This window comes from Pezoporus wallicus, unplaced genomic scaffold (assembly GCF_028554395.1).
Source record: "Pezoporus wallicus isolate ANWC-B61680 ecotype Strahan unplaced genomic scaffold, APGP_CSIRO_Pwel_v1 contig_5231, whole genome shotgun sequence".
Classification (NCBI taxonomy): domain Eukaryota; kingdom Metazoa; phylum Chordata; class Aves; order Psittaciformes; family Psittacidae; genus Pezoporus; species Pezoporus wallicus.
This window is the reverse complement of record NW_026635973.1, coordinates 1,087,257-1,114,729: the sequence shown is the minus strand read 5'-3', so window position 1 is coordinate 1,114,729 and position 27,473 is coordinate 1,087,257. Positions and strand designations below refer to the sequence as shown.

At 43.6% G+C, this 27,473-nt stretch overlaps 1 protein-coding gene across 3 annotated transcripts; it reads right to left on the bottom strand.

Moving 5' to 3' along the window:
• Positions 1–211: 211 nt before the first annotated feature.
• Positions 212–27,314, bottom strand: MIA3 (MIA SH3 domain ER export factor 3). Of its 3 annotated transcripts, XM_057398785.1 has the most exons (29): positions 27,108–27,311; positions 26,240–26,373; positions 21,102–21,188; positions 17,168–20,111; positions 15,970–16,248; positions 14,426–14,538; positions 13,200–13,331; positions 12,024–12,045; positions 9,830–9,918; positions 9,602–9,679; positions 9,397–9,507; positions 8,441–8,512; positions 8,129–8,233; positions 7,264–7,386; positions 7,027–7,150; positions 6,480–6,535; positions 5,766–5,856; positions 5,494–5,632; positions 3,885–3,986; positions 3,723–3,783; positions 3,564–3,599; positions 3,405–3,472; positions 3,046–3,143; positions 2,799–2,930; positions 2,623–2,691; positions 2,426–2,502; positions 2,211–2,282; positions 1,444–1,600; positions 212–1,091 (listed from the first exon to the last, which is right to left on the bottom strand). In XM_057398785.1, the coding sequence occupies exons 1-29, from the start codon at positions 27,241–27,243 to the stop codon at positions 784–786; spliced, it is 6,015 nt and encodes a 2,004-aa protein (XP_057254768.1). In that variant the 5' UTR covers positions 27,244–27,311; the 3' UTR covers positions 212–783. The 3 variants fall into 3 exon arrangements, with proteins under 3 accessions (XP_057254768.1, XP_057254769.1, XP_057254770.1); XM_057398786.1 differs by lacking the exon at positions 2,211–2,282; XM_057398787.1 differs by lacking the exons at positions 1,444–1,600; positions 2,211–2,282 and having other exon boundaries at positions 886–1,091; positions 27,108–27,314.
• Between the last annotated feature and the right edge of the window lie 159 nt (positions 27,315–27,473).

Here is a 27,473-nt window from a genome sequence, read left to right as displayed (position 1 = left end):
TAAAGATTTGCAGCTCTGCACTGCCCTTCAGCTGAGGAGGGAGAGATCCCCCCCCATTGTCCTCATTCACCTGAAGCAAGACCAGTTCGGGGTGAGTGTAACACAGTCATTATAGCCTCACAGCAGCGGCCGTTGTTCAGTCTTGATTCAAATCCCTGGTTCCATTACTGAACTAATATTCCTGGACAAAAACCGGCACTGAACGAAAGCCTTCAGGGTTTAGCAAAAGGAATTTTGCTTTTTATTATGACCTTCCTTTGCCTACAGCGTCATCTGTGCTTCTGAGCTCAGACCAGGCATCTTTTTTTCCCCTCTTAAAAAAGCCCAAACAGACCTCACAGTCCTGATGTAAACCCCTGGCCAACCCCAACTGCAGCTCAATGATGTGGTGGAGAAGGCAGGTAGGATAGCATTTTACTTAAAAAATTATTTCCACAGGAAATGATTTGATTTACATTTTGTCACAGAATTAGTTCATTCACCAACTGGTTACAGAGGCTACATTTAATTAAAACTAGCCACACAGGTACTTCCTTTCTATTGCACGTTTAGAGGAGGTTCAAGTCCATCACAAAAAGGTTCTTGCAGGCCAAGAGGATGGATGAGTTTAAGGTGATCATAAATGCACATGTCTGTAGCAACTGGATAAAAATTAATCCTGCAAAAGCCAAAATATACTGAAATGAGACAAATGGCCTTGACCAGAGAGCCATTTCCTAAAATCCTGACTGCAGGAAGTGCGCTCCGAGTCCCGTTCTGCTGAGCTGCTGCCCGGGCGCTGCGTCAGGGGTTCTGCGCTGGAGGCTGTGCATAGTCCTTTGGGGCTGCAGGGCAGTCCCTGGCTCCCGAGGGAGGCAAGTCTCTGCTGGGAGAAGGTGCATAGTCTCTGGAGCCAGGCGGGGGGAGCCGTGGGCCTGGAGGATAATCTCGTGGGCCAGGAGGACCTAGGGGTCGAAAAGGAGGGTGCCCACGTCCGTAGCCCCTGGGGTCCGGAGGCGGCAGGAGTGGGCCAGGAGGCAGATCTCTCATCCCTAAGGGTGGGCCAGGTAAGAAATCTCTTGCAGCTGGAGGTGGCAAGGGAGCACCACGAACTGGAAGGGAAGGAAAAGACAGAGTTAAACAAAAATCTTTAACCTAAGCAGTGAAGCTCCAGACTCATTCCTCATTTCTTCATTTTCCAGAGCAGCTCTGGAATGGGTCGCCGTCACATGCAGACTTCACAGGCCGTGAATTATATTCCAGCAACTGTTGGCTGCTGGTTTCTCCTTTAGACTCAACAAGGAATACCTTAGCACTAAGGAGCCTGGAAAAGCTCGCTTGTCCCAGCTTACTGGGCAAGGCAGCAGACCCCATGAAGCATGAGGATGGCAGGTCTCAGCTCTGCAGAAGGCTCCCAAGGAGCACAGTGGGCTTGAGTTTCAGCACACAGCAATGTGACCGTACCTAAGGGCACAGGGAGAGGGCGAGGCCCAAAGTGCCCACGGAGGGGAGCCGGCGGCGGTCCATAGCGAACAGGCGGTGGAGGTGGAGGTCCCATCGCTGGGGAGGTCATGATAGGTGTCGCAGGGAAAGAAGGTGGGCCTTTGGTACTGGCATTAGCCTGTGTGAGATGAGGTTATACCTGAGTGTGTTACTGCACCAGAGAAGCATGGACAGTGCTGCACACCAAAACCACTCACCCAAAGGACAAGAGATGGAAGAGAGAGAAAGAAGAAAACTGCACACCCCCACAACACATTAAACAGGGAAAGTTGCTGCACCATTGTCCCTTCACCAAGAGCACTGCTTGCGCTACCTAGGAGTGCCTAGTGTACCGTCTGAGATGACAGGTTTTCTTTAGCTCAAGTTGTCCTAAAGAAAAATTTGATCCCTTTTGAAGGGTCCTCAGCAGACACCCCTTCGGAAAAGGGCCTGGCACCTGGAATTACATATGGAATTGTGCTTAAATAACACAGTTAAGTCAGCTGCTTCGGATTATTGGTGTAGTCACTCCAAAGTGTTTGCCTGCAGTCCTTAACAAGAAAGATTTCATTTCCATAATTCCATGAAAACCACAAGTTTACACTCGTTAGAGAAAACTTTTGAGACAGAAGTGTAAGCCCTGGGTTAGTTTTGTAGAGCATTCTGTTATTTAGCAGCTCAGAACACCAAGCCTGTTATTCCTCTCCATCAAAGCAGAGTAACACCATGTGCAGCCTCTGAATACTCACTGTAGCTGGTTCAAGAGATGAAGGTGAATCAGCAGCTGCCCAGGGGGCTTCAGACTCTTTGGGAGAGGATTGCTTTTGGGGTTTTTTGGACAGCAAATAAGGATAGTGACAGGATATGGACAAGACAGAAGATGATACAGTTAAAGAAGAAGCAGGAAGTACAGCAAATCATGTCTTAGAAAGACTTCCTGAAGGTCAGGGTGGTTTCAGCTTACCAATCCATCCATTGCTGAGGAAGGGGAGGAGGTTCTTGGCCCACTGCTGATGAGGGATGCTACAGCAGGCCCAAGGTCTGCAAAGAGAGACACAATGCATGTCCTGCCACACTTGGGGTAAGGAGCTTTTAATTTACATTTAGAAAGTGAAAGACTAGTGAATAAGTTGAGTTGGATGCAAGTCCCATGTAACTTACCCGGAACAGACATCCTTCCAGCTAACTCTGGTGGCCTTCGTGGAGCAGGGGGACCATCTACCACTGTACCTTAAGGGAAAAAAGGACCTAATCAATATATGCCTGAGCTATTTCTGCTTTTCCTGGGTCTGTAGCACAAAAGACAGCTATCACAGCAGGGAAGCCTCACTGCTTACCAAATTCACCTCTTGAGCCTTCCCTGCGAGGAGCAGAAAGGGGCCGGGCAGGAACTTCGATCATCTGTGTGGGTGATGGATTTCCTCCACTCACGGGTGATGGGCCAAAAGAGCCATCTCTGCTTAAGGGCCCTATGCCAAAGAATTAAAACCACTTGATTTCATTTTCTACACTATATCAAAGCCCTATTTTTCTAGGATATTCTGGTTCAAAGACCAAAGTTTTGGGAGAAAAAGCAGGATTTACCTCGCCGTGGTGGGACCTGGCGGTCAGGTCTGCCTGGAGTTGGCTTTACAATTAAAGGTCTTTGAAGCATGACGATTTTTTGGTTTACCTCTATTAATCTAATTTAAAAAAAAAAATCAAGCTTTTATTACTCAAGTTATATTTGTTATCATGTAACAAGGCAAACTGAACTGTAAAATGGTACAGCTTTCACCAAGAAATCTTACTTTAACCCTAACAGTTTAAAAGTAGTAACTCAAAGATGCATTACACACTCTGAGCAAGCAGGCTGCCTGAGCACCTCACACTGTTGGAGCTCCTCTCCCAAGCAACAGACAGCACGTTCAAAGAGCAGTAACAATGGTCTGTACTGTACTTACTTTTGCCTCAGGTTGGCAGCTTCTCTCTTTTCTTCAGCCAGAGCTCTCTCAGCAGAGCGGGCAATAAGCTGTTAGGAAAAGTTTTGCCAACTGCATTAACTGCACCAACCTGGAGTCAAATATAAGCGGTCTGGGTTGGAAAAGGAATAACGTTCTTACCCAATTGTCATGTGCCTTTTTCTCATGGGCAGCAATCTGAGAAGGTAAGAAGTGGTTTGGTTTATTTTGTGCAACTCCTAGTATTTCCAGTAACTCACTACAGAGCACTGGAACAAGGCAGTAAAAGGTGATACAATAACCAGCAAGCAAGAAGTTTACCTGGTTTTTGTAAGATCTCTCTGTTTTTTGCAATTCTTCTTCCATATCTTGAATCCTTTGCCTGTACAAAGGGGAAAAAGAGAGGAAGGAGAAAGCTTTAAATGAGTTTTCTTCAACAGCTGAAATAAAGGAAAACAAGGAGCCTTTAGAAACTGAAGTTACTTGTAAACTTTTACTTCCTCGATGGCCAGCACTGCTTTTTCATCAGCAGCAGACAGCTTCTGCTCCTTCTCCTGACGCTCATACTCTTCCTGAGTTAGTTTTCTGCATGGAAAAACAAAACAAAGCACCATCTATTCCACTATCCTACATCTACTACATCTCAAAACCAAAGTATTCCCCTGCTAACAACAGTGATAAGCAGAATGTATAAAAATGAGTGACACTACAAAGAGAATAAAAAGAGGTTTGAGGCTTTTTAAGAGACAGAAATACCGTCTTCTGAAACCAACAGACAAACCCACTATGTGTAACACCTGAAAACTAAGGAGGCAGAGTTGACTGGAAAGTTCTGTCAGCAACTAAGTTTTGCCAGAACCTAACAACTGCAAGACAGTTAATCTCTTTTCATCCTGTAGTTTACTTCCCAGGCCTACAGCTGGTAATCCACCTTTACAAAGGTTCAAACAAGGAAATACACAGAACTAACATCCAACCAAGGGAGACAAAGAAACGAATGTGTAGTAAAAAGGGAGAAATTTAGGAGTCAGGTGATACACACATTCAACAGTCATCAAACATGTGGAAAGAAGCTTACTTCTAAGTTCTCTCTCTGGCGATGTATTATACAACACATTTCCACAGTCTTTTTGTAACTCCTCAGTTCACTACCTTTGTAATTTTTCATACGTTTCTTGAAGTGTTTAAGGGATTCTTATGTGATCCTAACTTACAAGAGTTAGAACCACATAACTGAAACCATTAACCTAGTAGGAAGTTAACTATTGCTAATAACCATTCCTTGCCTACATGAACATACATAGAATCATTCTAGCCAAGAAGCAGTAACAGGCAGTGTAACTTCGTAAGAGTTTTGGAAGCTATAAAAACTCTTCAGAGAGGTCAAGAGGAAGTTTTCCTTGAAAGATGGGCTACTCTATACCACTCCACTATGTGTTTACTACATCTGGATCCTGAAGTTATTAGGTCAGGAAGTTTCACTACTTAGCTTGTTCCAACCCTATGCTTCCACCAACCTATACACCTGAACCCTAGAACTTTCAGTTGCTTCTCCACCACAATTTCAGCCTTCCTACGGAATTCAGCTGAAAATGTCCCTGAATCTGTTCTCAATTTTCCCCCCAAAATTCAGACAGTATTACAGATATTTCACTAAGTAAATAAATAAGGAATGAACACAGATACACAACTAGTTCTTCACTGCTAGCAATTCATTCATCTCGGCTGCACCACAAACTCAGCCTTCGTTAATCCCTTTAAGAATGCACAAAGCTCCCACAGCTAAAATACTAATTCTTCTGCAGGATGAGAATTAGACTGCACTGAACTGAGGTCAGAGTAACTGAAACAAATCTCAATGGCCACTATACTCTTCTGGACAAAGCACAGAATTTGCAGACCAAGCCACACGTCCCCCCTTCTCCAGAACAGCAGAAGGCAATATTGCATGGAACACTGGAAAACAAAGGAGTACTACCTTCAACCATGCTGAAACAGTAGCCAGCACCTTTCATTCCAAATACAACTTCAAGTAGTTTGATCATTCTGAGCAAAGAGCATTTGGATAGTGGAACAGTACTCAAAGGCTTACTTCTGGAGTGCCATCTCCTTCTGCTGGTAAAGCTCCCCAAGAATCTCCACTTTCTGCTGTAGTGTTTTGCATTCATTTTCTAGCCGAGTTTTGGCCGACTGGAGCGAACAGGAGTCATGTTCTAATTTTTTTATTTGCTCTGTTGGAGAAGCAAAGGTAAGTGAGGAAGGTGAAAGAAGCTGCAATGAGAACCAATATGCCCCATAAATGCTCCGTTTCTTTTTAAACCACAAACAACGTTTCATCTTAAACAATTCTTTTGCTAAGCCTACCTTCCAGCTCATGTCTTGCTGTTACTTCATCACTCAGTTTGGATTGCAGAAGATTTCTGTCTTCTTCAACTATGGATAACATAGTTTTTACCTGAAAAGAGGAGCTGAAAGTTACCATCTTAGGCATAGCAGCAACATGGCTACATTTATTAGATAATACTCTGCTCTCGAGAGACCACATTTGGAGCACTGTGTGCAGTTCTTGTGTCCTCAACATAAGGACATGGAGCAGTTGGAGCAAGTCCAGAGGAGGCCATGAGGATGATCAGGGGACTGGAGCACCTCCCATACGAAGACAGGCTGAGAAAGTTGGGGCTGTTCAGCCTGGAGAAGAGAAGCTGTGTGGAGACCTCATAGCAGCTCCCAGTACCTGAAGGGGGCCTACAAGGATGCTGGGGAGGGACTCTTCATCAGGGACTGCAGTGATAGGATGAAGGGGTGATGGGTTTAAACTTAAACAGGGGAAGTTTAGATTGGATATCAGGAAGAAGTTCTTCTTTGTGAGGGTGGTGAGGCACTGGCACAGGCTGCTCAAAGAAGTGGTAAATGCTCCACCCCTGCGCAGTGTTCAAGGCCAGGCTGGACAGAGCCCTGGGTGACATGGTCCAGTGTGAGATGTCCCTAACCATGGCAGGTAGTTGGAACTGGATGATCTTAAGACCCTTTCCAATTCAAACCATTCTATGATTCTATGAGGTATCTTGTGCAGCATACCCTGGATACATCCATCATCTGCTTAATCTGAGTCTTCATCTTCTCACTCTCATTATCTAGAAGAGAAAAATATATTTGTGTTCCCTGTTTTTTATCCCCAATTCCCTGGAGTGTGCAGCTGTCAAAAATAACAATCCCCACACTTTAATCTGGGTTAGGTCTCCTTACTTGGTAAAAAACCCAACCCAAACCCAAAACCATGGGGAACAATGCATGATTGCTATTCCACAGCCAGCACAACAGAACTATTAGATTTACTCCAAAAAGCATTCAGAAGATTACTTCTTGTCACTACTTCTAGCCACTATACTAATATTAATTTGGATGCACTACTTGCTACTGAAGATAGTATCTAAAATCAAAACATGGGAATTTGGAGCCCGCATATATATACATTTTGTGTTTGACGATTGAAGCTGGCAGTCTCTTAACTCATAGGCAGCTATAAATATGGATTCCCCTTGTTCACTGTATGAAATGACATGAGCATACCACTGCATATGCTTTAGCCACTGGGCATATCAGCCAGGAGGTAGAGTGACTGTACCTGGCAACTCTCCATTGGCCAGGTCCTCTCCTGTGCTCCATTCATGCCCTTCGCCATCCTTCTTGGCTTCGGATGCTGAACCCGTGTCTAGCTGCTTCAGCTGCATAATGCAGTTGGTTAAAACCTAGTAATGAAAGCAAAGTTTCACTGAAGAAGAATCACTCTGTGTTTTGTAAAGTATTTCAAAGTAATTTATGATGTGTAATATTTAAAGCAAGCATATAATAGAGAACCTACCTCAATTTCATTTTCCTTGTAGGCAAGTGCTTCTTCTATGTCCTTCTGAGATTTCTGATACAGTTTGATCTGCTCACTGAGCTCAGTATGCCTCTCACTCCAACCTTCAGCTTCTTTTAGCAGCTGTGTGAAGCACCAAGGCAAGATGATTACTTGTTCTATTTTTAGCACAGGGTGTACATCAGCTCTACTGACAATCGACCACCACAGGTGACAGAAAGAGTAAACTTCACAGTTTCCACACTCATCACTAGCCCACTGGTAGAACTGGATGCTCAAAATCTTTCTGCAGTTTATATTGTTAGGTAATTTTGCAAATTTTATGTTTTCTCAGCTAATATCCTAACATCAGAACCAAAGTGCTCACACACTTCAAAATACAAAGAATTAGCTGCAGTCCAGAGGTAATTAAACTATATTCTCTAACAAGCCATCTACTTCTCATACAGAGAAAGAAAACAGACAGATATTTACAATTATATGTAAAAGAACTGTGATGACATTTCAGGGATAAAGGCCTCCCCTGTTTAGCTTAGCTTCAGAACTGCTTTTTGGCAATCCTTTACCACAACTTCCTTCAGTCCTGATCCCAAGTAGCTATCTCCTGACCACATAATGTCTGTGAAGCTGCTGACAAAAACTGAATCACTGGAACTGGCAATGCCTTCATGCTAAAGACATGTGACTCGCCTGTAAAAAAAGCTGTGCAGGCAGGCACAAGGGGCTTAAGGTTTATCTTGATAATATGCAATACAGAATTAAGAAAAGAAGGACACACTGAAGCTACACTCAAGAAAAGTAGGAATAAAGCCAAAATACTTAATTCAAAAGATGAATGAAGTTGCCTGGCTTGGGCATAACTTACTTGCTCCTTGCTCTTTTTCAGCCTGGCATTCTCTTCCTGCACATGATGAAGCTCAGATTTCACCTTTTCTTCACTTAGTTTAGCTTCATTAAGGGCTATCTGCACCTACATATGAAACAAAAAGGAACAAAAAGACAAAAAGTCAAACTGCAATGGAACAAGAGTTATGTGTCACCTGATAAAACGCAAAACAGGTATATACGCACAAACAATGTGGAATCTGCCAATCTAATGTTTTCTGTTACATCCTAGATATAAATTTTCCTAGTACAAGAACTTGTGACTGTTGAGAGGGTGTAGATAATGCCTTACCTCTGAAAGCTCTGCAGAATGTACACTGATAGTGTCTTGTAGTTTCTCCAAGGACTTCTGAGTTTCCAAGATCTATATAAGAAAATGACTTTAATCTGATATATGCCTTAGCCTGAGTGATTTGGAAGCATAAATGGAAAGTCAAAACACCACCAAATTCCCATTTAAACCAGCTGTTAAACGAGCAGCAACGTACTGCTGCCTTATCAGCAAGGTAAGGAACAGCACATTAGAACCAGCTTCCCCCTTGCGCATCTGCCTGTTCATGGTTGGGAAAGCTCCCTGTACACCTGCACAGTCTAGAATGAAATAACACGTGTTCCTGTCATTAGCAACAACCTTTGATCAAAACAAGACCAAAGAACCTATTAAAGCTTATCGTTAATAGCAGAAAATCAGGCTTTAAAAAGAAGGGGGAAAAAACCCCACATATATACCCTTGGCCAACAAGAATGAAGGACAGCTTAGAGACCTTCACACTTACAACAGATCTAGATGCTTCCTCTCAGTGCAGGAAAATATCTAAACATCTCTTACCAACCTGAAACCTGCAGCTCCTATTGTTAAGGAGCTTTCTGGCTCCAGCTAGGAAGTATTAGACTAGCCCACTAGCCCATTACTTGAACATATCTGTTTGTGTGTGAAAGCAGGTAACCACACAAGTACATCAGATCTTAAAAAACACAAAAGCCAACTATCATCCCACCCCCACCCAAAAAAAAAAAACACAAAAGCAAAAATTAACAAAACCCAAACAAACAATACAACAACAACAAAAAAATCAACTGATTCTCCCCCTTGAGCTTGGGATGAACCTGAAATTTCATTTCAGTTCTCGTTTTGAGGTGGTTCACCCTGTTTGCTCTACCTCTACCTGTTTACTCATGAGGTTGTGACTGGCTTTTAGGGGACGTCAAGTTAAGGACAATACAAGACACAAGTGTGACTGATCCTACCTTGTTCTGTTTCTTTTCATTCTTTTTTCTCTCCGTTTCAAGCATTGAGTGCAGATTTTTTACTTTGTCATCTAACTGACGATTTGCTTCTTCCAGTTCTTTGACAGTATCCTAACAAAGAAAAAAAAGATAAAACCACCAGCTAAAGCAAGTTATTTTACTGATGTTCTTGCTTTTGGCACACAGGCAGTTAATTGTTCCTTACCTTAAGCCCTGCAGTTTCATCAGAGAGAACATCTTTTTGTTCTTGGGCTACCTTCACAGACTCCTTTGCTTCCTTTATCTGAGCAGAAAAACAACCAAACAGAACTGAGGAGATCATCAACATAATAGTATGAACAGAAAAGAAAAATGTACTAACTGTTGCATGGACTGTGTCATTAAACCAGTAACAGAAAATTAGGGAGCAAGGCATGATAACCTAGAACAATACCTTTTGATCATATTCTGATATCTTTTGTAAGATTTCTGTTTTTTCTTGCAGGAGGTTTTTAATCTTTTCAGCAAGTTGCTTTTCAGTCACTAGGAAGAAAAAGAAAGCTTACAGTAACTGTACTTTATATCCTGGGTGAGGGGAAATAGAAGAAAATCAGAGCTATCATTACCACCACTTTAGGGAACATTTCCGAGTAAGAACTAAAACATAAACCAGGATAGTGTCAATTCCATGGCAGTCAGGCCCTTCTGCAGCACTCTGACCATCTTCAACTTTCAGTGCAAGTTATGACTGAAACAGTAAAGCACTGAAGAGTGATGCAAAGCATATAGCTCTTGCATCCACTTCACAGAAGCTGGTCACAGAACACACAGTGGAGCAGAGTAAGGTGCTGGCTACACACGGATGGGGTATGCCCAAGGGGAGAACTGCCAGCAAGGATGTCAGAGCCGTCTCAGACTGCTGCTGTGACACTCAGGGAGACGCAACACCTTCCCTAACAACCGCCTCTTTTTGCTCTATTGAAACCACACGTTTGGTCAGCAAAGATAATGGGATGAAAGCTCTGGAAGACCTACTGGGAACAGAAAAAAGCCTCAGCTAGCAGATGGCATCATTAAGCCTCAAGGAAATGCACCACTTTCTAACAGACTTCAAAAGGGCTGTGACTGAGCAACAGTTCTTTAGGCATGCATTTTTTCTCAGCCTAAACAAGTTGTCAACCAACCCTTAGGATTCAACAAAAAGCATTAACATACTTAAATTACTTTATTGTAAACTAATTTAAAGAACATCCAACTGTGCTTTTTCAAGTCCTAAACTACCCCCGCATTTGAACACCCCAAGTCCCATTTGCTACACAGCAAATCCTGCAGCACAAACGGGAAACACTGGTTGTTTCAACCGCATCCCACAGGATGCAATGGCAACTGCTGCTCCTCCTTCCCCTCCCACATAAGGTCTCCTGGGCCAGAAGATCCCCAGCTCTTCCTGCTCTGCGGAGAAGGGCCAACAACTGCTGAGGTACCAGGCAGTCCTCAGCAGTTTAACGGGGACAGGAATCCCTGCATTAACTTGGTCTCCCAGTTTCACTGCTGTAGTGAAGAGTGGAGAGTAGATTTTATCTTTGGGATTCCAAACATAATCTACCTTTTAAAAGCATTTTTGTCACTGTTAATATTCCTCTATTTTAGATAAAGACTTTAAAAATAACATCACCTTTATCATGCTTTAAGAACATCTGTTTGCCCTTAGATTTAGTAGTTTCTATACAGTATCATACAGAAGAATATCTGGGGAGGTTGAGGAGGGGAAAGAGGACGAGACCCATGTTCCTCACTTTTTTGGGGGCATGCTGGTAAGTAATTTCTACACCACCAATACCAACTCTTTTTGCCCTCCAATGACAGTAATTCTTTTGCAGTATAGAAATCATCTTAAAGATCCAAGATGGACTTTTTCCAGCTCACCAATTTTGCATTAATTGTATAGAAGGAAACTGTTGTATAACTACAGTTAAACTAGAGAGGAGTGACTGATAAATAGTATGGTTTGTGAGGAAGAAAGAGGCAGAGTTCACGTGAAGACAATTCTTTTGTATTTTCATTTTGTATTCGACTATTAATTTCAGCAAACACCCTACCTTAAAGTATACTGAATGGAGAAGCAGAATTCAGTTTTATTTACTTGAAGCTGAAGAAATGTTCTTGTAAGAAAGGATGTGCTAGCCACAGGTGTACCTCGTATTTAGGTCTACATTTAGAAGGTCTCTTTGCAACTGCACAGCAGTCAGTTTCAGGGTCCCCTCAATCCAAAAAGGCAAGAGAAACTAGGTAATGCTTTTTGTGAGAAGCAACAAGCAAAGTCAGATCCACTTCTAGTCAGAAGACCAAACCAAACTGCCCTACCACCATCATACCAGTACAGACCACATTTACATTGAACAAGGTGGAGCTTTTCCTTGTCCTTTAATTTGCAGGTGCAAGCTCCATTTTTTCTCCTAATAAAGGCATTACCAAAACCAAATCTGAAATCTTCAGATTCAGTACCTACTAGCCTAGCCTACACAGTAACCTTAGACTGAGCATTCTCTTTGAAAGGGAGGGAAAATGAATACTTGGTTGTCTAAAACAAACTTCAAAACTTTTACATGCATTAAGTATAAAGTATACTGAAAAGCAGAGAAACTTACCTTGATATATTCTACTCTTTACCTACAGAAGAGGAAAAGAAAAATAAAATTAGCAATAAAAAAGTGGCAAGCTAAAAAATTCACCACTTATACACAGGTTAAAGCAGCATATGGAAAACATATCCCTCACTGCCAAGAAGATCATTGAATAATGCTGGAAACAAGCTTAAGCTGTTTCCTAATAGAAGCTTCTAGGTTAATGCCCTGTCCTAGAGCCCTGGTAAATGTCTGTAACCGTCACTAGAAGGGTAGCAGTAACTGCCCACATCCAATTTGCAATAAAGAATATGAAGCCATTTTGCATAAACCAGTCATGAACTTGCAAACACAAAACACACCTGCACCCCGGTTCATGAGAGTTGCTTATCTTGAAATCAACACCCTTGAAGAGTTTCAGAAGCTTTCTTTTTATGTCACTTTATTAATGTTATTTTGCATTTGAAACTGACCTGGTATGTTCAATGTTAAAACTAAGCAAGGAAAAAAATAGCAATATTGTTACAGATAATATTTAATTTTTTTTGATAAAGTATTCCACAGCCTTCCAGAACTCACCAGCTGTGGAATAAACTGCCCTGTTTGATTTTAATCCATCAGTTCCCAAGGAGACGCACTGCTATACTTGAGACCTGGTGACAGTATTTTTCTTGCACAGAAAATTATCTTTGTAGGAAAGGGGAGGACAAATGCAGAGTGAGGAAAAGAGTGGGAAAGGCGCTCTCCAGTGGGAATTAGAAGCAGGTTTTGGGTTTCTAAACGCAGTGCCTGCAAGCTGGACAACATGAAGGGGAGAGGATTAACTGCTTGTTTTGGAGACAGGACATAGCCAGCAACAGGCTCAAGCACATGGAAGGCATTTCAAAGATACGATGACCCTTAACTCATCCTCCTTTATTTACATCATACTCCCCAATCTGCTTTTGAAACTGCCTCTTACTAAGCAATCTTCGATTAATAGCTTAGAGGAATTGCTTCTTAACTTGAAGGAAGGTACAACTTACTTTAGTCACCAAGCCCAGCATTTAGTTCATGTTCATGCTATAAACAGCAGAATGGTCTAAAACATGAAAGACTACATACTGCTTCAACCCTGGTAATTCAGAAACAGTTGAACCATACAAAAGATCACTCAGCAAGTGAAATATCAGCAGGCTTGCAAGCATAAAGTGTACTCACTGAAAGGCAGGTTCTCCAGAAAATTATAGCAAGTGTGGCAATTCCCACTAAGGCAGTGATAATAATAGGCTCCCATGGAAGTCCATGGAAATCTGGCCCAGGACGAATTTCCTCAGGCAGGGTAGCAACCAGCTGAAAACCAACAGCATTGGCAACTATGAATATGTTTTTGTTAAATACTCAGGCAAAATAAGCATAAGCCAAAGGCTTTTATTCCCTTCATAAAACCAGAGAACTACCTAGATCCTTCTGGCACTTTTTAATGTAAACTGGAACTGAAACTGAAAAAAACCACAGAGCAGATTGATGCCTGCACTTCAACTGTAAAGTCTGAGTATGTGGAAGACACCTGACAGTAACAACCTGCTGACAAGGAACAGCTACACCAGAATAAGTCTATACACACATTCTGTTACACAGCACTAGTAGTTATTTGGATCAGATTCCAAATAAAGCTGTGAGGACGGAAAAATATAGGAAAACAAACAGCTTTACATAAAGATGTTGCAACAACGGCTCAGATCTCTTCCCAGCTGCCACCCTGGTCACAGGGTCATATGTTATGTGCCTCGTCATACGATTCTGAGGGCCAGAGAGCACCGAACGCCTGGAAAAGGTGTGAGCACCTTGGAACATCTTACAGGACTGATACATACACTCGCAACACAAGCTGTACGAGCCCTGCAGAAAGCCGCCACGGGCTGAACGTGACACTGAAACGATGGCACACAGCCTTTTCCGCGCAAAGGGGGCTTTGTCAGGCCCCCCGGTCCCCAGAGCGCGGCGGAGGCCAGGCAGCCGTCCCTGCCCGTGTCTCTGCCGGCAGACACCTCCGCTCCCCCGGGACTGCCCCCACATCGAACCCCTCGGTGTGGCGGCGCAATTCCCGCCTCGACCCGTCTCCCTCAGGGGGCAGAGTGTCGGGGGGGGGGGGTGTTGTGCTGTCACTCGGGGCGCTTCCGCCGCTCGTCACGTCTGACCCAGCGGCCGTTAACGGTTCGCAACGTCCGTTAACGGCTCCCAACGGCCGGCGCGCCACGACTCCCTCCCCCCGCCCGCCCGCCCGCCCCGCGCACCTGGTCCATGGCGGCGCGATGCAGCCGCCGGTGTCTGTCACACGTCAGCCCGGACTGACCCCGCACATACACACACACACCGCCCCGCCACACACGTCATCGCCGCGCGCCGCACGCATGCGCAGCCGCCGCCGCCTCCGCCACACTCACCCGGCGCAGCAGCTCCCGGACGGCCGGGCCCGCTCCGAACGTGGCTCCCTCCTGTGAGGCGGCGGCCGCCTCCGACCCGCGTCCTAGGGGCAGCCCGGTGGCTTCCTCGGGGTCTGCGGGGACAGAGAGACATGTGTTACCTCACGCCTCAGCGTGAGGCGCTGACACGGCCACCCGCTTCTGTATGTCACCCACCCCGCGGTCTCCGAGTCGAGATTTCAAGTTATGGTGCTGAAGGCCAGTGAAAAAACAGGCAAAAATCCTTAGAAAACGTGGTAGATGCTCCAGAGCCTGATTTAGGAACGACGGACACAAGTACACAGTGACTTTGCCAAGCCTGCGTCAGAGCATGTACAGCTCCTTCAGCAGCAAGTCAGCAACAGAAAAGCACACACGTTCTGATCAATAAATCTACATCTTCTAGTAAGCTTACAGAGCTGTTAGTACAGCACGAGCTTTAAACTGTCTTTACGTCTACCCTAATCCGCAGCCTGCCTGCTCTTACTGCTACTGTTGCCGTTATTTCAAGTTAGCAGCTAAAAATAACCAGCGTGTTGGTACACTGTGGAACAGCAGTTCTACAAACATCCACCTTGCGTCTTCTCAGCAGTAGTACAGGAATTCCTGGCAAACAGCATTCAACAACCATTTAGGAAGGAATGTAAGATGGCCTAAAATACCGCAGGATATCCGACTGCTTAACCACGTAAGTAATCCACCAGCCATTTAAAATCCATAGGTATCTCTGCATTCAAACTAGAGTTTCCTTCAGAAGCTGATCAAAAGCACTTGGCTATGGGGATGATATAGTACCTCAAAAAGTTAAGCAAAATGTGCCTGAAGTTCTTCTATATGCTCTGTTAAGATGGATATATTAAGTATAATCAGAGGTGAATGTAGAATAGCAAAGCTGGGCTTAGCACTGAGAATGGAGTCAAAGGTAGTTTCATGCCAAAACAGAGCTGTTTCCCTCCTTAGCATACTGATGAGTTGGCACACTTGTTCCAGGGGGGAGAAGGCCTAGCAAAACAGAGTCAAACATTTCTCCTACTTCCACAAAAAGCAGGCCAGAAATTATTGAACTGATAAAGAGAAACTACAGTCCCTCTTCCCTAGAAATACAGCTTAGAGTCACAGGTTAAAATGAATGAGAGCACATGATTATATAGCCTAATAGACTGTCAGTCCACCTGCAAGTAGGAGAAAACCTGAGCTGGTGGTATGCTGCCAGAGATTTCTGCTCTTTGACTCCTACCATCCTGACAGTCCAGCAGCCCCAGCTCAGAGTTCTGACTGTGGCACTTACAGGAGAACTTCTCTGATTTCTATAGTGCAAAAAGGCAGCAGAAAAAACTGCTCTGCTGAGATGAGTGGTAACACTACAATACTGCCACTAGAGGACTGTCACAGGTTAGTGGAAACCAGTAGGATTACAGCAGCGTACAATAAAAATATTAGTGAAAAACCTTAGTATTTGCCTAAAGGTCATTCCACCACGCTCCTCCTTAAAAGCAGAACAAAACAGCCCAATTCCAAAAGGTTACCTGCAGTGATATCTTCCCTGGTAGCCTCTCCTGAATCATTTGACCCAAAGGAAGTATCTTGCAGCAGTGATGTTCCTTCACTATCATTCCCTTCTTCAGCTGCTTCTGAGAAGTTGGACTCTTCATGCTCAGGTAGAACATTAACAGCATTCTCCTCCTTCTCCTCAGTAAGCTGTTCTGGCCTCTTATCCTCAAGCTGCTGAAATTCCTGATTGTTCTCATCAATGGCATTTGGGTTTCTGATGGAAACACCATCATACCTAGTCTCTTCTGCACCATCTGTGACAGACAGGGAGATATGAATTAAGGACTGAGCTAATGTGTGTTTCTTATCCACAGCTGTCTCCAGTGAAATACTGGATTTGACAAGGCTTTCCTGGCACTTTTTAAACACTTCAGCTTGTGTATTGCTCCCAGTGTACTCCCAGTCAACTTTTAGTCACATCTAATTAAATGTTTATATGGAATTTATGCAAGGTATCAACCACTGACCTTGCTATGAGATACTGTAAGGTGAAATACTGTCATCATACATGACTTTATCATAAATCATATATTTAACATCTACTACTAGAAAAGGAGCCTTTCTAAGAGTGTATCTCACCACCCTGCGCATTAATTAGAAAAACAAGCAAGTTTGCAGCAGACTCTACCACTGGTTCTTCCCCATCAAAAGACCTGTTTGTTCAGTATATGCATTCTTTTACGAATGGGGGCAAAATATGATAGGGACATCTGAGATCTGAGGTGCATGGATTTAGTGCCTGAACTTTGCATTAATCACTGAATCTTTCATAATTAGGTGCTAACTAGTTTGGAAGGAAAAAAATAAAGACTGCTCTACACCCTCCAGAAAATTCAGCACATCAGTATATGTGAATCCCTATTTCTTGAGAGGAGGTACAGACGTGACCTGAAAGTCTTCTTCCACCCACATCTATATACTTACCTTACACAGAACCTGGCCCATAATAACAGACATGCTAAGCTCAACATGTTCTCTCAGGATTTATCCCTGGGCCACCCATCACAATGCCAAAAATACACATTAAAAATAAGCACATTCCCAGCAGGCTGCACAGGGCCTCTTTGAATTCTCCCTCACCCTCTTCTTAAAGCTTCTCTGGGTTACTCAGTGTTGTCTGGGATAGGGTTTTACTGCCATTTCATCTATTTATTAGCCAGCTTAACATCCTACCTTGGATGTGCAGCTGATCATCTTCCACTTCTGGAATAGATGCAAGTGGGACACTCTCACTAGCAGATGAGTATTTACTCCTTAAAGAATATATTAATTCTTGAATATCATCCATCAGTGCACTCTCCTCATCATACAAATCCATCTCTTTCACCACCTCCTCTTTATTTTCTGCCACTCTGGAATCCAGAACTTTTCCTACAAAATCCATAATGCTCGTTTCCGAAAACTCAAGTATCTGGTCCAAAGTTTTTTCTATATCTTCATTATTATGGCTTGCCTTCTGAGCCAGCTCCATCTCTATCTTCATGTCCTGAAACATGGCTTCTATCCTCACCACGTGCTGGAGCCCGAGGTACTTTTGTAGACGTGTTATGCGCTTTTCATCAAGGAAATCTCTCATTATTGTGAGCCGCTTCACAGACTCACTGAAGTCTGTTGCAGTGTCACTGGGGGCTGCTGAGCTGTCAGCAGGGCTGTAGAAATGCACAGACTGATGGTGGTCATTTCTTGTATGCTCTGAATTTTGCATCTCTTCTTTCTGTGAAATGTCCTCTGGGAGATGACTTTTTCTTTGGCTAAAGTCATTGTTGTCTTCTATGTCAGGAGATGGAAAATTAAGCTCTTCCCCAGCTGATGGTTCCTTAGCTTCAAAAAACTCATCATCATCATTGTCCATGACATGTTCCATCTCATCCAGTTTAGCATCTTCACTCACTGGTATGTCAACCTCTCCCTTCACAGTCTTGCTGGTATCTTGCATGCTGGTATGTTTTTTAGCCTCCATAGAAAATGGTTTAATTTCCTCTCCTGTTTCATAAGTAGGGCTTGTGGTTCCCAAGACAGCTTCACTTGCCACTTGTAATTCAGGATTTGTACCTTTAATATTTAGCATATTACCCTGTACATGTGCAGCCCTTGCTTGTGACAGCTTTGCACTTGCAGCATTCTCATCTTCTAATAGCTCTTCCACTACTTGTTTCAGGTCAGGGTCATCTTCAGCACCTGGCTCTTCAGATGGCAATTTTGATCTCAGTGTTCTTTCTTTTGCTAAATTTGTGCCAAGATTTGTGTCTGTATCTGCACTCCCAGTACGAGCAGTTCTTTGCTGAGCAAGATTCTCTGTATTAGTATTCTGTGCAGTGCTTTTTGAGTGTGATTCAGGGGAACGTCTCTCAATGCTTTCTTCAAGTACTGTTGTCTTGCCAAGTTTTCTTGAAAGCTCTTCTTCCACACCTGCCTCTGAATACTCAATCTCATTTTCCTGTGGCCTAGGTTGCTCAACAGCTCCTCTACGGCTTGGATCCCCCTCCCCTGCAGAGGTTTCTTTCATGTTTCTCCTTTTCACTTCAGGATCTTTGTTAAGAGAGATGGATTTTTGATTTTCATGATCAGTCTCCTCTGTTTGTTTCAAATCTTCTTCATGTCTTAGAAGCTTTTTCTCCACAGCAGGCACTCCATGCTCCAGTTGCTTCTTCAAGAGGTCAGCATCTCTTAAGTCATTTTGAGATGCATTTTTTACCTCTTCCACTGGTTTGGCTGGAACATCAACAGAAGGCTTGTCCTCAGCTCTTCCTTTCTCCTCTGTTTTCTCCCATAACTTTCTGTGCTTTAAATTGTTTTCCAAGACCTCTTCCAAGTTGTCATCTTCAAACCTGTTCTCATCTTCCTCTGTTTGAGCAAGTAGCACTCTTCCTGGACTTTTGCTGATATCACCAACAGGTGGTTTTAAAGCATCTTTGTTGCTTTTAACAAATGATTTAGACTCCACAACATCTCCTGGACTAGGCAAAACATGAGGATCAGGCACAGCTGTACTCTTCAGCTCTTCAGTATGTGACTCAGTATCATCAACTTTGAGCTGCTCTTCAAACTGCTCAGTTTTGTTTGGTTTTTCTTTTGAGCCCAGATCACCTGTACCTACAGGTTCCCTTCTATGGAGTTCTTTGGAGAGATCCTCACGTTGAGTTATTGCTGGTGCTTCTCTTTTACTTATTAGCATTACCTCATCCTGCTTCTCTTCTGTTTGTTTGGATTCAGACCTGTCCGTGATTATACCATCACCCAAACTCTTGCTCGTACTGAAGGCATCCTTATGAACAAATGCATCTGAATCAGGTTCTTCCTCATTGTCTCTTTGGTTATTTAGCTCTGCAGCACCTTTTGCATCTTCATCAGGTTCATGATTTTGTGACTCAATGTCATCATTTTCATAATCTTCTAAATCCACCCGGGATGGAATTTCTTCCTCTGCCATAAAAGACAGCAAAGGAATTTCATCAGACTGATCTGCAAAGTCCGGTTCCTTCTCTGCATCATGAGCATTAATGCTCAAATCTTCATTAAAATCATCTTCCAGAGGCGTAACAAGGCCAGTCACTTCATCATCTGATACAATAGCATCAGCAGTTGAGCCAAATTTTGTTTTCAAGTTCACAGAGAGCTCTCTGTTTAAAAGCGTGTAGGCATTGACGTCTTCACTCTCTTTGTCAAGTTGACTGGTTTCACCCTGAGGAATACTAGTGTTTTTGGTATTTTCACTTTCTAGCCCTTTTAGTTTCCCATGTAGCATTCCTTTCAAGTGCTCGTGTGCAATTTGATCTCCCTGAGAGTTTTCTTTGTGACTATTGACACTGGAGTCTCCCCCAGTATTTTCAGTTCCTTCTGTAAGAGAACTGTCTAATTCCTCTGTTATGGAAGGAGCTTCTTCGTCTTCTGTGCTTAGCTCAAGATTGTCTGTCTCCAAAGCATCAAAGGACTTTACTGAATCAACCTGATCCATCTCCCCATCCCTTTCAGTTACTTCAGCTGGATTTGTCCCTAGATCACTTGATTCAGTTTCCTCTTCATTTGCTATCGTCTCTTGCAATGACTTCAAAAGCTCATCCACATTGTAATTATCAAAATCATCCCTTCCGCCATCAAAGCAAACAAAGTCTGTTTCCTGAAATGGAAAACAGTATGTAGTCACAAATATTATTTGCTTTATTACAGTGATGACAGCAAATCAATTTGGTTGGGTAAGAGAGAGATGCAGCAGCAAAGGAAATTCTATTCATCATGCAGAATTAACCAAAACTATCTTGGAAATTTTGCTGCTGCAAAATAGTGGAAGTTTTGCCCAAGAACTCTTGAAAAACCTAAATAAAAAGCTATCCCTTAGCCCATCAAAGTCCTGGCAAGGAACAAACTGGAAGGAAGCAACGTATTTGACTCATCGTATCTATCTTAAATTGAGAACAAGTCTATTGCAAGTGCCAGAGAAGAGAAGCAAGCAAACGTTTAACTTGTTTGTTACAATTTATTTTAGCTGGTCCCTTCTTAAACGCCCAGGTCCTCCAAGCAGGAGCTGCCTGTCACACAGGCTCTGAAAATTACACAGCAGCACAAGGCACCAAGCACAATTTCATCAGGGTCTGAAGCTGCATCCACAAACTGGCGTTACTCAAACAACTCTGAAGTTACTCTCTATTAGTGTGTGAGAGCCTTTTATGTGTGTAAAGGTTGAAGGACTAGAATCAAAGGGCTAGTGTATCAGGTTTTGTTTGTTTCTGATAGTACTTTAAACTTCCAAAGTTTGGGTAAAGAAACAATCGTGAATACATCCCAGAGAGCCTATATGTGAGTAGCTAGGAGCATCTCTAGAGCTCAATCCAAGCAGATTTTATTAGAAGAAAACCAGAATATTCAAGAAAAGAAATATCAATGCCCACATTTTGGGCTGATGCTTACACATATGCTGCTGCACAAACATCCCATCCCTGACACATGTGCATCTCTGCACATACGCAGCTGCTTACTAACAAAAGGTAACTATGGATGACATGTTCCCGTTCTCCTCCTCAGGGATTTTTATTAATTATATTAATAATTATATTATTGCCAAGGTAAGAAATAGGAAGAAGCCCAATTAAAAATAACAAATAAGACTTACATCTGTTGGTAATTCTAGCTCTTCATTGGAATAATTATGATTTATTTCAAGTAAATCCTTTGGAAAATATCCAAAATCACTTCCAACCTGCCAGAAAGCAAACACAAGCAAACAAAAAGCAGTGAAGAATCTTTCAAAATCATGTGACTATGTTAAAATCCTCATTGCAGTCACTAGTAGCAAACACATCAAACTCAACTATTTCTAAATGAAGTTTAACACAGCAAATAAAACAAAAAGATGAGCAATACCTTATTCATGCAAGAGCTTGCATTGAGGTTTTATATTTACGTTTCCCAACATCCTTGCGAAGTTGGTTAGTTTTACTGTTCATTTCTTTAAAGCCTGACTTGTAACAGGTTATTAGGAGCTGCGAGTGAAGCCCAGGAGCTCGGGCTTATGTGCTTTAACTGCTACAGAGCACTCTCACTGGCACCACACATGCCTCAAGTAATTTTCACAAGCAAAGAGGATCTTTGACTGCACAATATTATAGCCTGAAATATGCACACTTTGCATCTTAAGAAAAAAAAAAAAATCTTAATTTTTTAGGAAAATGCAGAATTGCACCTGAGGTAATCCTCTATTTTACAGCCTGAGTGGAAAATAGACTCCTTCTGCAAACGCATTGCTGCTCTTCAGTGACTAATACACACGAAAATCAGTCACAGATGGCTATTTTCAAGCAAGTCAATGTGCTAAACCAAGGCAAAAATGGTGGAAGAAATGAATCTCTCTGATCACTCACCAGATATGATCTACATAGTAATGCTCTCACTTGAGAGTTCTGACAAGGGCTGTCTAGAAGCCAATATTAATAGAATGCTGTCACTATGCAGATTAGATAATCCAGGCAGTTAGAGCCTGGTGAACACACCTCAAGAGGTACAGACTTTCCTAGACAACCAAAATATTGGTGGAGGGGGAATAAAAAGTGTTGGTGATTTCCTCAGGAATTGTTACTCTTCTTCAGTAAGAGCACTCAGCTGAAGACCAAATTCAAAAGGAAACCAGTCATGTCACAACAATCAGGGATATATCAATGTATGCTTTGTTACACTGGAATCACTGAAATAGGTTAACCTGGGATGAAGTTTACTGGATTTACAATAGCATAACAGAAAAAATAAGGAGGGAAGTAATATGTATTAAAACTTTTGGGGTTTTGTTACGCAAGCAAAGTAAGCACTAATGCATTAAAGGGCTTCCTTCCTTAACTATTTCTCATTCAAATCTTGAGATATCAACCTTCCATAGTTGATATCTCCATAGTTACACATATATTGGGAAAATAAATCAATCTATTGCCTTCTGGCAAACACAGAATGTCTGTGGGGTTATTACTGGGAATGGGAAATTAAACCAGACTAGCCAAATCAAAAGCTAGTCCTTTTGGGGTATACTATAGTTCTATTCTATATTGGCCTGCTTCTCTCTAAGAAACTTCTGTTCTGGTTTTAATGACCTTTCTGTAAACAAAAGCGGAAGATTCAAAGTTGTCTCCTTACACCCTAAACTCCGTGACTACCATTATAATTAGGCACCACAATTTGAAACTCATTTAGCATAATCCAAGCTGCTGACCATACAAGTCCTCTGAAGTGACCCAGTTCACCACTTACGGGGTTTATGAGCCGTATGGGACCTGCATGCCCAAAATCTCATCTGGTCCTCTCCTTACAAGTCCTCTCTTGTAAGGGAAAAAATGCCTCATTGTGCAAATAAAGGAAACATTCTTCATCTGCTATGGACATGATAGAGGAAAGGCATTATGAATGCCAAGTAAATAAGGCAAACACAAAGTGCACCCTTCATTTCCACCCTGTTTCCAGCTAAAATGCTCTGGGTGGATGAACCACATAGCTGCACATACAGCACCCATCCCCATCAGTGCCCACAGGTTAAGAGAACATTCACCTACCACCACCAAGAAGCCAGACCCTCACACCACCTACCTCAGAGACAGGAGACAGAAAACAGACAGCTGGGAAAGAAGATGTTCAAATGTTTTTAAGCTTATAGCCCACATCCCTAAATCAGCCATCACGGGTACCTCAAATTGCAGAACATTGGTGAAAGAAGAGTTGGGTTGGTCTACCCTTGCTGAACTCCTGAGTTGCTAAGAAAACCAGAAACAACAGGAAAAAAATTCCCTCATCCTCTGGGTCCTCCAGACGTATTCTGTCTTCCCATTTTCCCTTAAATTTAGCCTTCAACTTCCTTCTTATTACCTTATGTGCAAGGTTTGAAAACAAAAACTACTCCAAAAAAGCCACAATCTGCAGCCAAGTCCACTTCTTGTAATGCAAAGCCAGACAGCTTTCCCAAGCTTGAGTCAAAGGGATAAAGATCAGCCCTTTGCAGAAGATGGTTATTTCATCTTATGGCTGCCGTAACTGCTGAAGCATTTTGTTAAAAAGCAGCAGGGTTTACTTGGAATTATCTGAAGTAGTTTTGGAGTTCTGGACCCTGCTAAAGATGAGGGCAGAGTGCAGGAGAAATGCATGGGAGGCAAGTCTACATAACACAAATTGACGGTATAAGCAATGAGAGTGGGATGCTGAAGAGGAGACTGATTTTAGAGCAGGACACAGTGCACTGGACAATGAGAGTACCCAATGTTCTTCACCATTCGGTCGGGGGGGGGGGGTGTCATGAATCAAGTATTTTCCTGGAACTGAAGTATCCATGAAATTCATAGCATAAAGTCACTGTTAAATAATGGTCAGAGAATAGTGACCAAGCATTTGGCTTTGCTTTATTAATGAGGTTTAGACAGCTCTGCTAAAACTACATGCCATATAATGTATAGAGTAGACATTATAGCTGGGTTCCAGAGGTTTTTCACATGCTAAATGCTCACTGAGCTCAATGGGAGTTCCACAAGCAATGAAGTGTACAAGACTGGGATCATAAAATACTCAACAATGGCTTGAGAAGGGTGGAGTGAATTAGAAAAGGAAAGGCAAATAAATCCCACACCCAACTGCTATAGATTCTTTCAGCCTTGGCAAAAGGCTCCTTTCTTATGATATTATCCCCCTTCAGGTCCAATATTCTACTGTATTTCGCATTGCTCCTCAAAATCGATTTCAGGATTAGTCTGCATTTCCAGCTTGTTTGAAATAAGCCCCAGGCTGCAGTAGTTGAAGTTTCTCATACACATATTCCCCTAGCCTCTGAAGATGAGAATACCAGTTATCCCTTGATCTCATACTTTCTACTAAAATACTTTCCTAATGCTTTCCCCTAAAACTTTGGGAAAAGGAAAAAACAGCAGGACAGATACATGGGATCAAATGACAGGCATGAACACAAAAAGTGCTGTGGCAGAAGGTAACATGCCTTCCACTGTGATCTATCTGATCACAGACCTCACCAGTAACCTGGTTTTAATTAGCAAGCAGCAGCCTCCCCCAGCTCCAAGGCTGCTCGCCGCAGGCACGCCTGGTCTGCATAAATCAAGTTGCCTGGCCGAATGTGGCATGGGAAGTCACGCTGCACGAGAGAGACTCCAGCACTATCTGCAAGTCAGAGACAGGGTCACACATGCCAGGGAAAGCACCTCTGACCCTGCTGCAGCGTCTGCAGGCTGGTTGTTGCAGCATTATTGATTAACAGAAGTAGTCAATCAAACCAGGGAGAAAAGAAATACATTATAGCCACCAACTGAAAGGAAACAGTCTGTCATCACTGCCCTAAAAAGAACACAGAAAACACTGTAACGCAATTAAAAACCAACAACAAACAAGAGCTTGGCAATTCTGCAACTTCAGCTTTTACTTTTTAAAATCAAAGCAAACATCCTTTTAAACTGGAGACACACCTAATTGTTGCGTGAGCTTCCCTATCAGTGAAGAGTTAAAGTGAATATTAACTCAGCAATTACCTGAAAGCTGCTGTCTGATCTTGCAGCCTCTATTACACCTTGTTAGAAGATGCAAAATTGGCCCATGCTGCTACTCTGCGTCTCAAGAACTGGCAGCCCTGGAAACCTGCACTGGCTAATTAACCAGATTATTTATGGTACAGTTCATGTCAGAAGGGAATTACCAGCATGATACAATTATAATTTCTTCTTTAACCACGTGCTGCAGTTTTCTGCTCTCTCCTGTATCATTCTAATAGGATTGAGCTCCTGCTGAGAGTTTGGCTGTCCACACCCAGCCTGAACAGGTTGGAGAAAGTGATACATCCTGCTTTTCACTAAACCACTAGTCCCACAGTCAACACCCTGGTGTGGCTTTGAGCAGCCCAGCTGTGGGCAGTTGTCTACCCCCTGTAGAAGCCCAGAGTAAGAAATGAGGTTGACACAAATGATTCTGATACAAAAAGGTATGTTAGGAAAGCATGGAGAGGGGGCAACAGGCACTAAGTCTAAGCAACCTCCAGACCGTGAGCATTTTCAAGGGAAGCCCACAAAAACTTCTCTTCCTCCAGGGAATCTCAGTTCTACTTCTGTCAAGCAAACAAGGTCCTTATCATGAAAGCTAAGAGGAGTTTTCTATGAAATAGCTGCAAGGATGGGGACACTCCTTTCCCATTAGTAGCAGCCTCTCAGATTGCCCAAGGAAGACGACTCAGACAAGGCCACAACTCTGCAAGCTGCTACACCACAGCTGAGAAACAGCCCTTTTTAAACCCTATTTTTCCTTCGTTCTTTTTAGTTTCACTGCTTTTCCCTCCAACTCTGCTTCCAGCTCAGACAAAAAGGGGAAGACAGCACCTCGATACTGAGAAGCACAATTAAAACATGTACATGGAACAATCTTTAGCAGTATTACAGCACACAGGATGAGACCGCGTCACGGGTAAACACAAGGGAAGGGAGGCTCAGCTTTCAGGCAGGCTTATGGGCCAACACTTACAGCGTTGCAATGGAGTTTTTCAGTACAAAGGCAGTTTTCTAACAGTTTTTAGCACACATTAGCATTGCCCATTTTCCACAGCACTTAACGCTTTAGGTTTTATCGAACCACATCCCATTTCACACGAGTCTCAAGACAAAATGGCATTCATTATGCTATTTAGCTATGTTCAAAACCTTACGCATTTCCCTACAAGGCAAAAGGAAGGACAAAAAGATGACCAGTAAACACCAAGAAGAGCAAGTAGAACAAATGCTTTACAGTACTTACACTTCCAGCCCAAAGCTCGGTTGATTCTCCTATGAGTTTGTAATATACATAAACGGCTTCTCCCTTCTTAAAATTTACAAAGCGACAATCTGGACCTTTAAAATCCTGCATTGCCTTCCCTCGGCACATTAACACTGCATAAGAACGCGAAAAAGAACAGTATTACTTCAAAATAACAGCAAGAAGAAAACCATTTAGTGAAAAGGGTCTTTGCTAAGCGGCAGAAAACCAGACCTCCCCACACGCAGTGTTTTCCTATTTTCCAGATTAGGTGAAGAGATAAGAACTTAAAGTATAACTAAAATAGGAAATTATTAAAAACAAATAAGAGATTATTCAAAGAATAAGGCAAACTCACTGATCAAGGCAAGCGTTTGACAAAGCACTTGAGAATTACACTGCAGAAGCACATTATGAAGCTAATTATTAATATTAAATTAGACGGGGTGAAAGATGACATCGGTGTCCTAGAGAACCAGCCCTGAAATGACCCCTGGAAGGCATCACCACCACCCACAGAGCGGGTTTATTACAGAAGGGGTCTGCAGAGAAGAATAAAAAGCCCGAAGGAGCTGAGGGGAGCTGAAAACTTGGTCTGAAGGAGAAAGAGGGACGAGGCGCCTTTCCATCTCCCCGATTCTCCCCAACTTCCGTGCCAAAGCCGGGGTGGGGGGGAGCTTTGGGAAGCGCCTCCACGAAGCATGCGGCTTCTGCATCTATTCCCGTAACAGCTTCCCGGCGGCGGCGGCCGGGCCGAGCGCCGGGGACCGGGCAACGGTTACCCGCACCCCAGCCGGGGTCTCCGCCCTCCCCGGGACACCCCCTCAGCCCTCCCCGGCTGCGGCGCGGCCCCGCTGCCCCCACTCACTGCTGCACTCGGGGTCGGCGCAGCGCTTCCGCTCGGCGAAGCGGCGGCCCAGGCCGGGCCCGGCGGCGGCGGTGTAAGGCAGGAGCAGCAGTAGGGCGAGCAGCAGCCGGGGGTCCGGCGGCGCGGCTGCGGCCATGTTGGCGGGCGCCGGCGGCGGGGAGGGAGCAGACACGTCAGCAGCGCCGGCGGGAGGGCGATGTGGCGGGGGAGGGACGGGCCAAAGCCGGCCCCGCCGCCGCGGAGGGAGGAGGGCAGCGCACGGACCCTCCCCTCTCCGCCTCCCGGGGGAAACCGGACCCCCGCCGACTGCGCCCAGCTGTGGTATTGCACAGGGTCCGTCCCCGCCCGGAGCGGTGAGGGGAAAGG

What these genes read in the sequence shown, in the direction of transcription:
- MIA3 (XM_057398785.1), bottom strand. Translation starts at nt 27,243, where the DNA reads ATGGCCGCAGCCGCGCCGCCGGACCCCCGGCTGCTGCTCGCCCTACTG. An exon ending in TGGAAGGATGTCTGTTCCGG is followed by an intron (nt 2,503 to 2,622) that starts GTAAGTTACATG and finishes CTCTCTTTGCAG; the next exon opens with ACCTTGGGCCTGCTGTAGCA. An exon ending in CATCTCTTGAACCAGCTACA is followed by an intron (nt 1,601 to 2,210) that starts GTGAGTATTCAG and finishes CATCTCACACAG; the next exon opens with GCTAATGCCAGTACCAAAGG.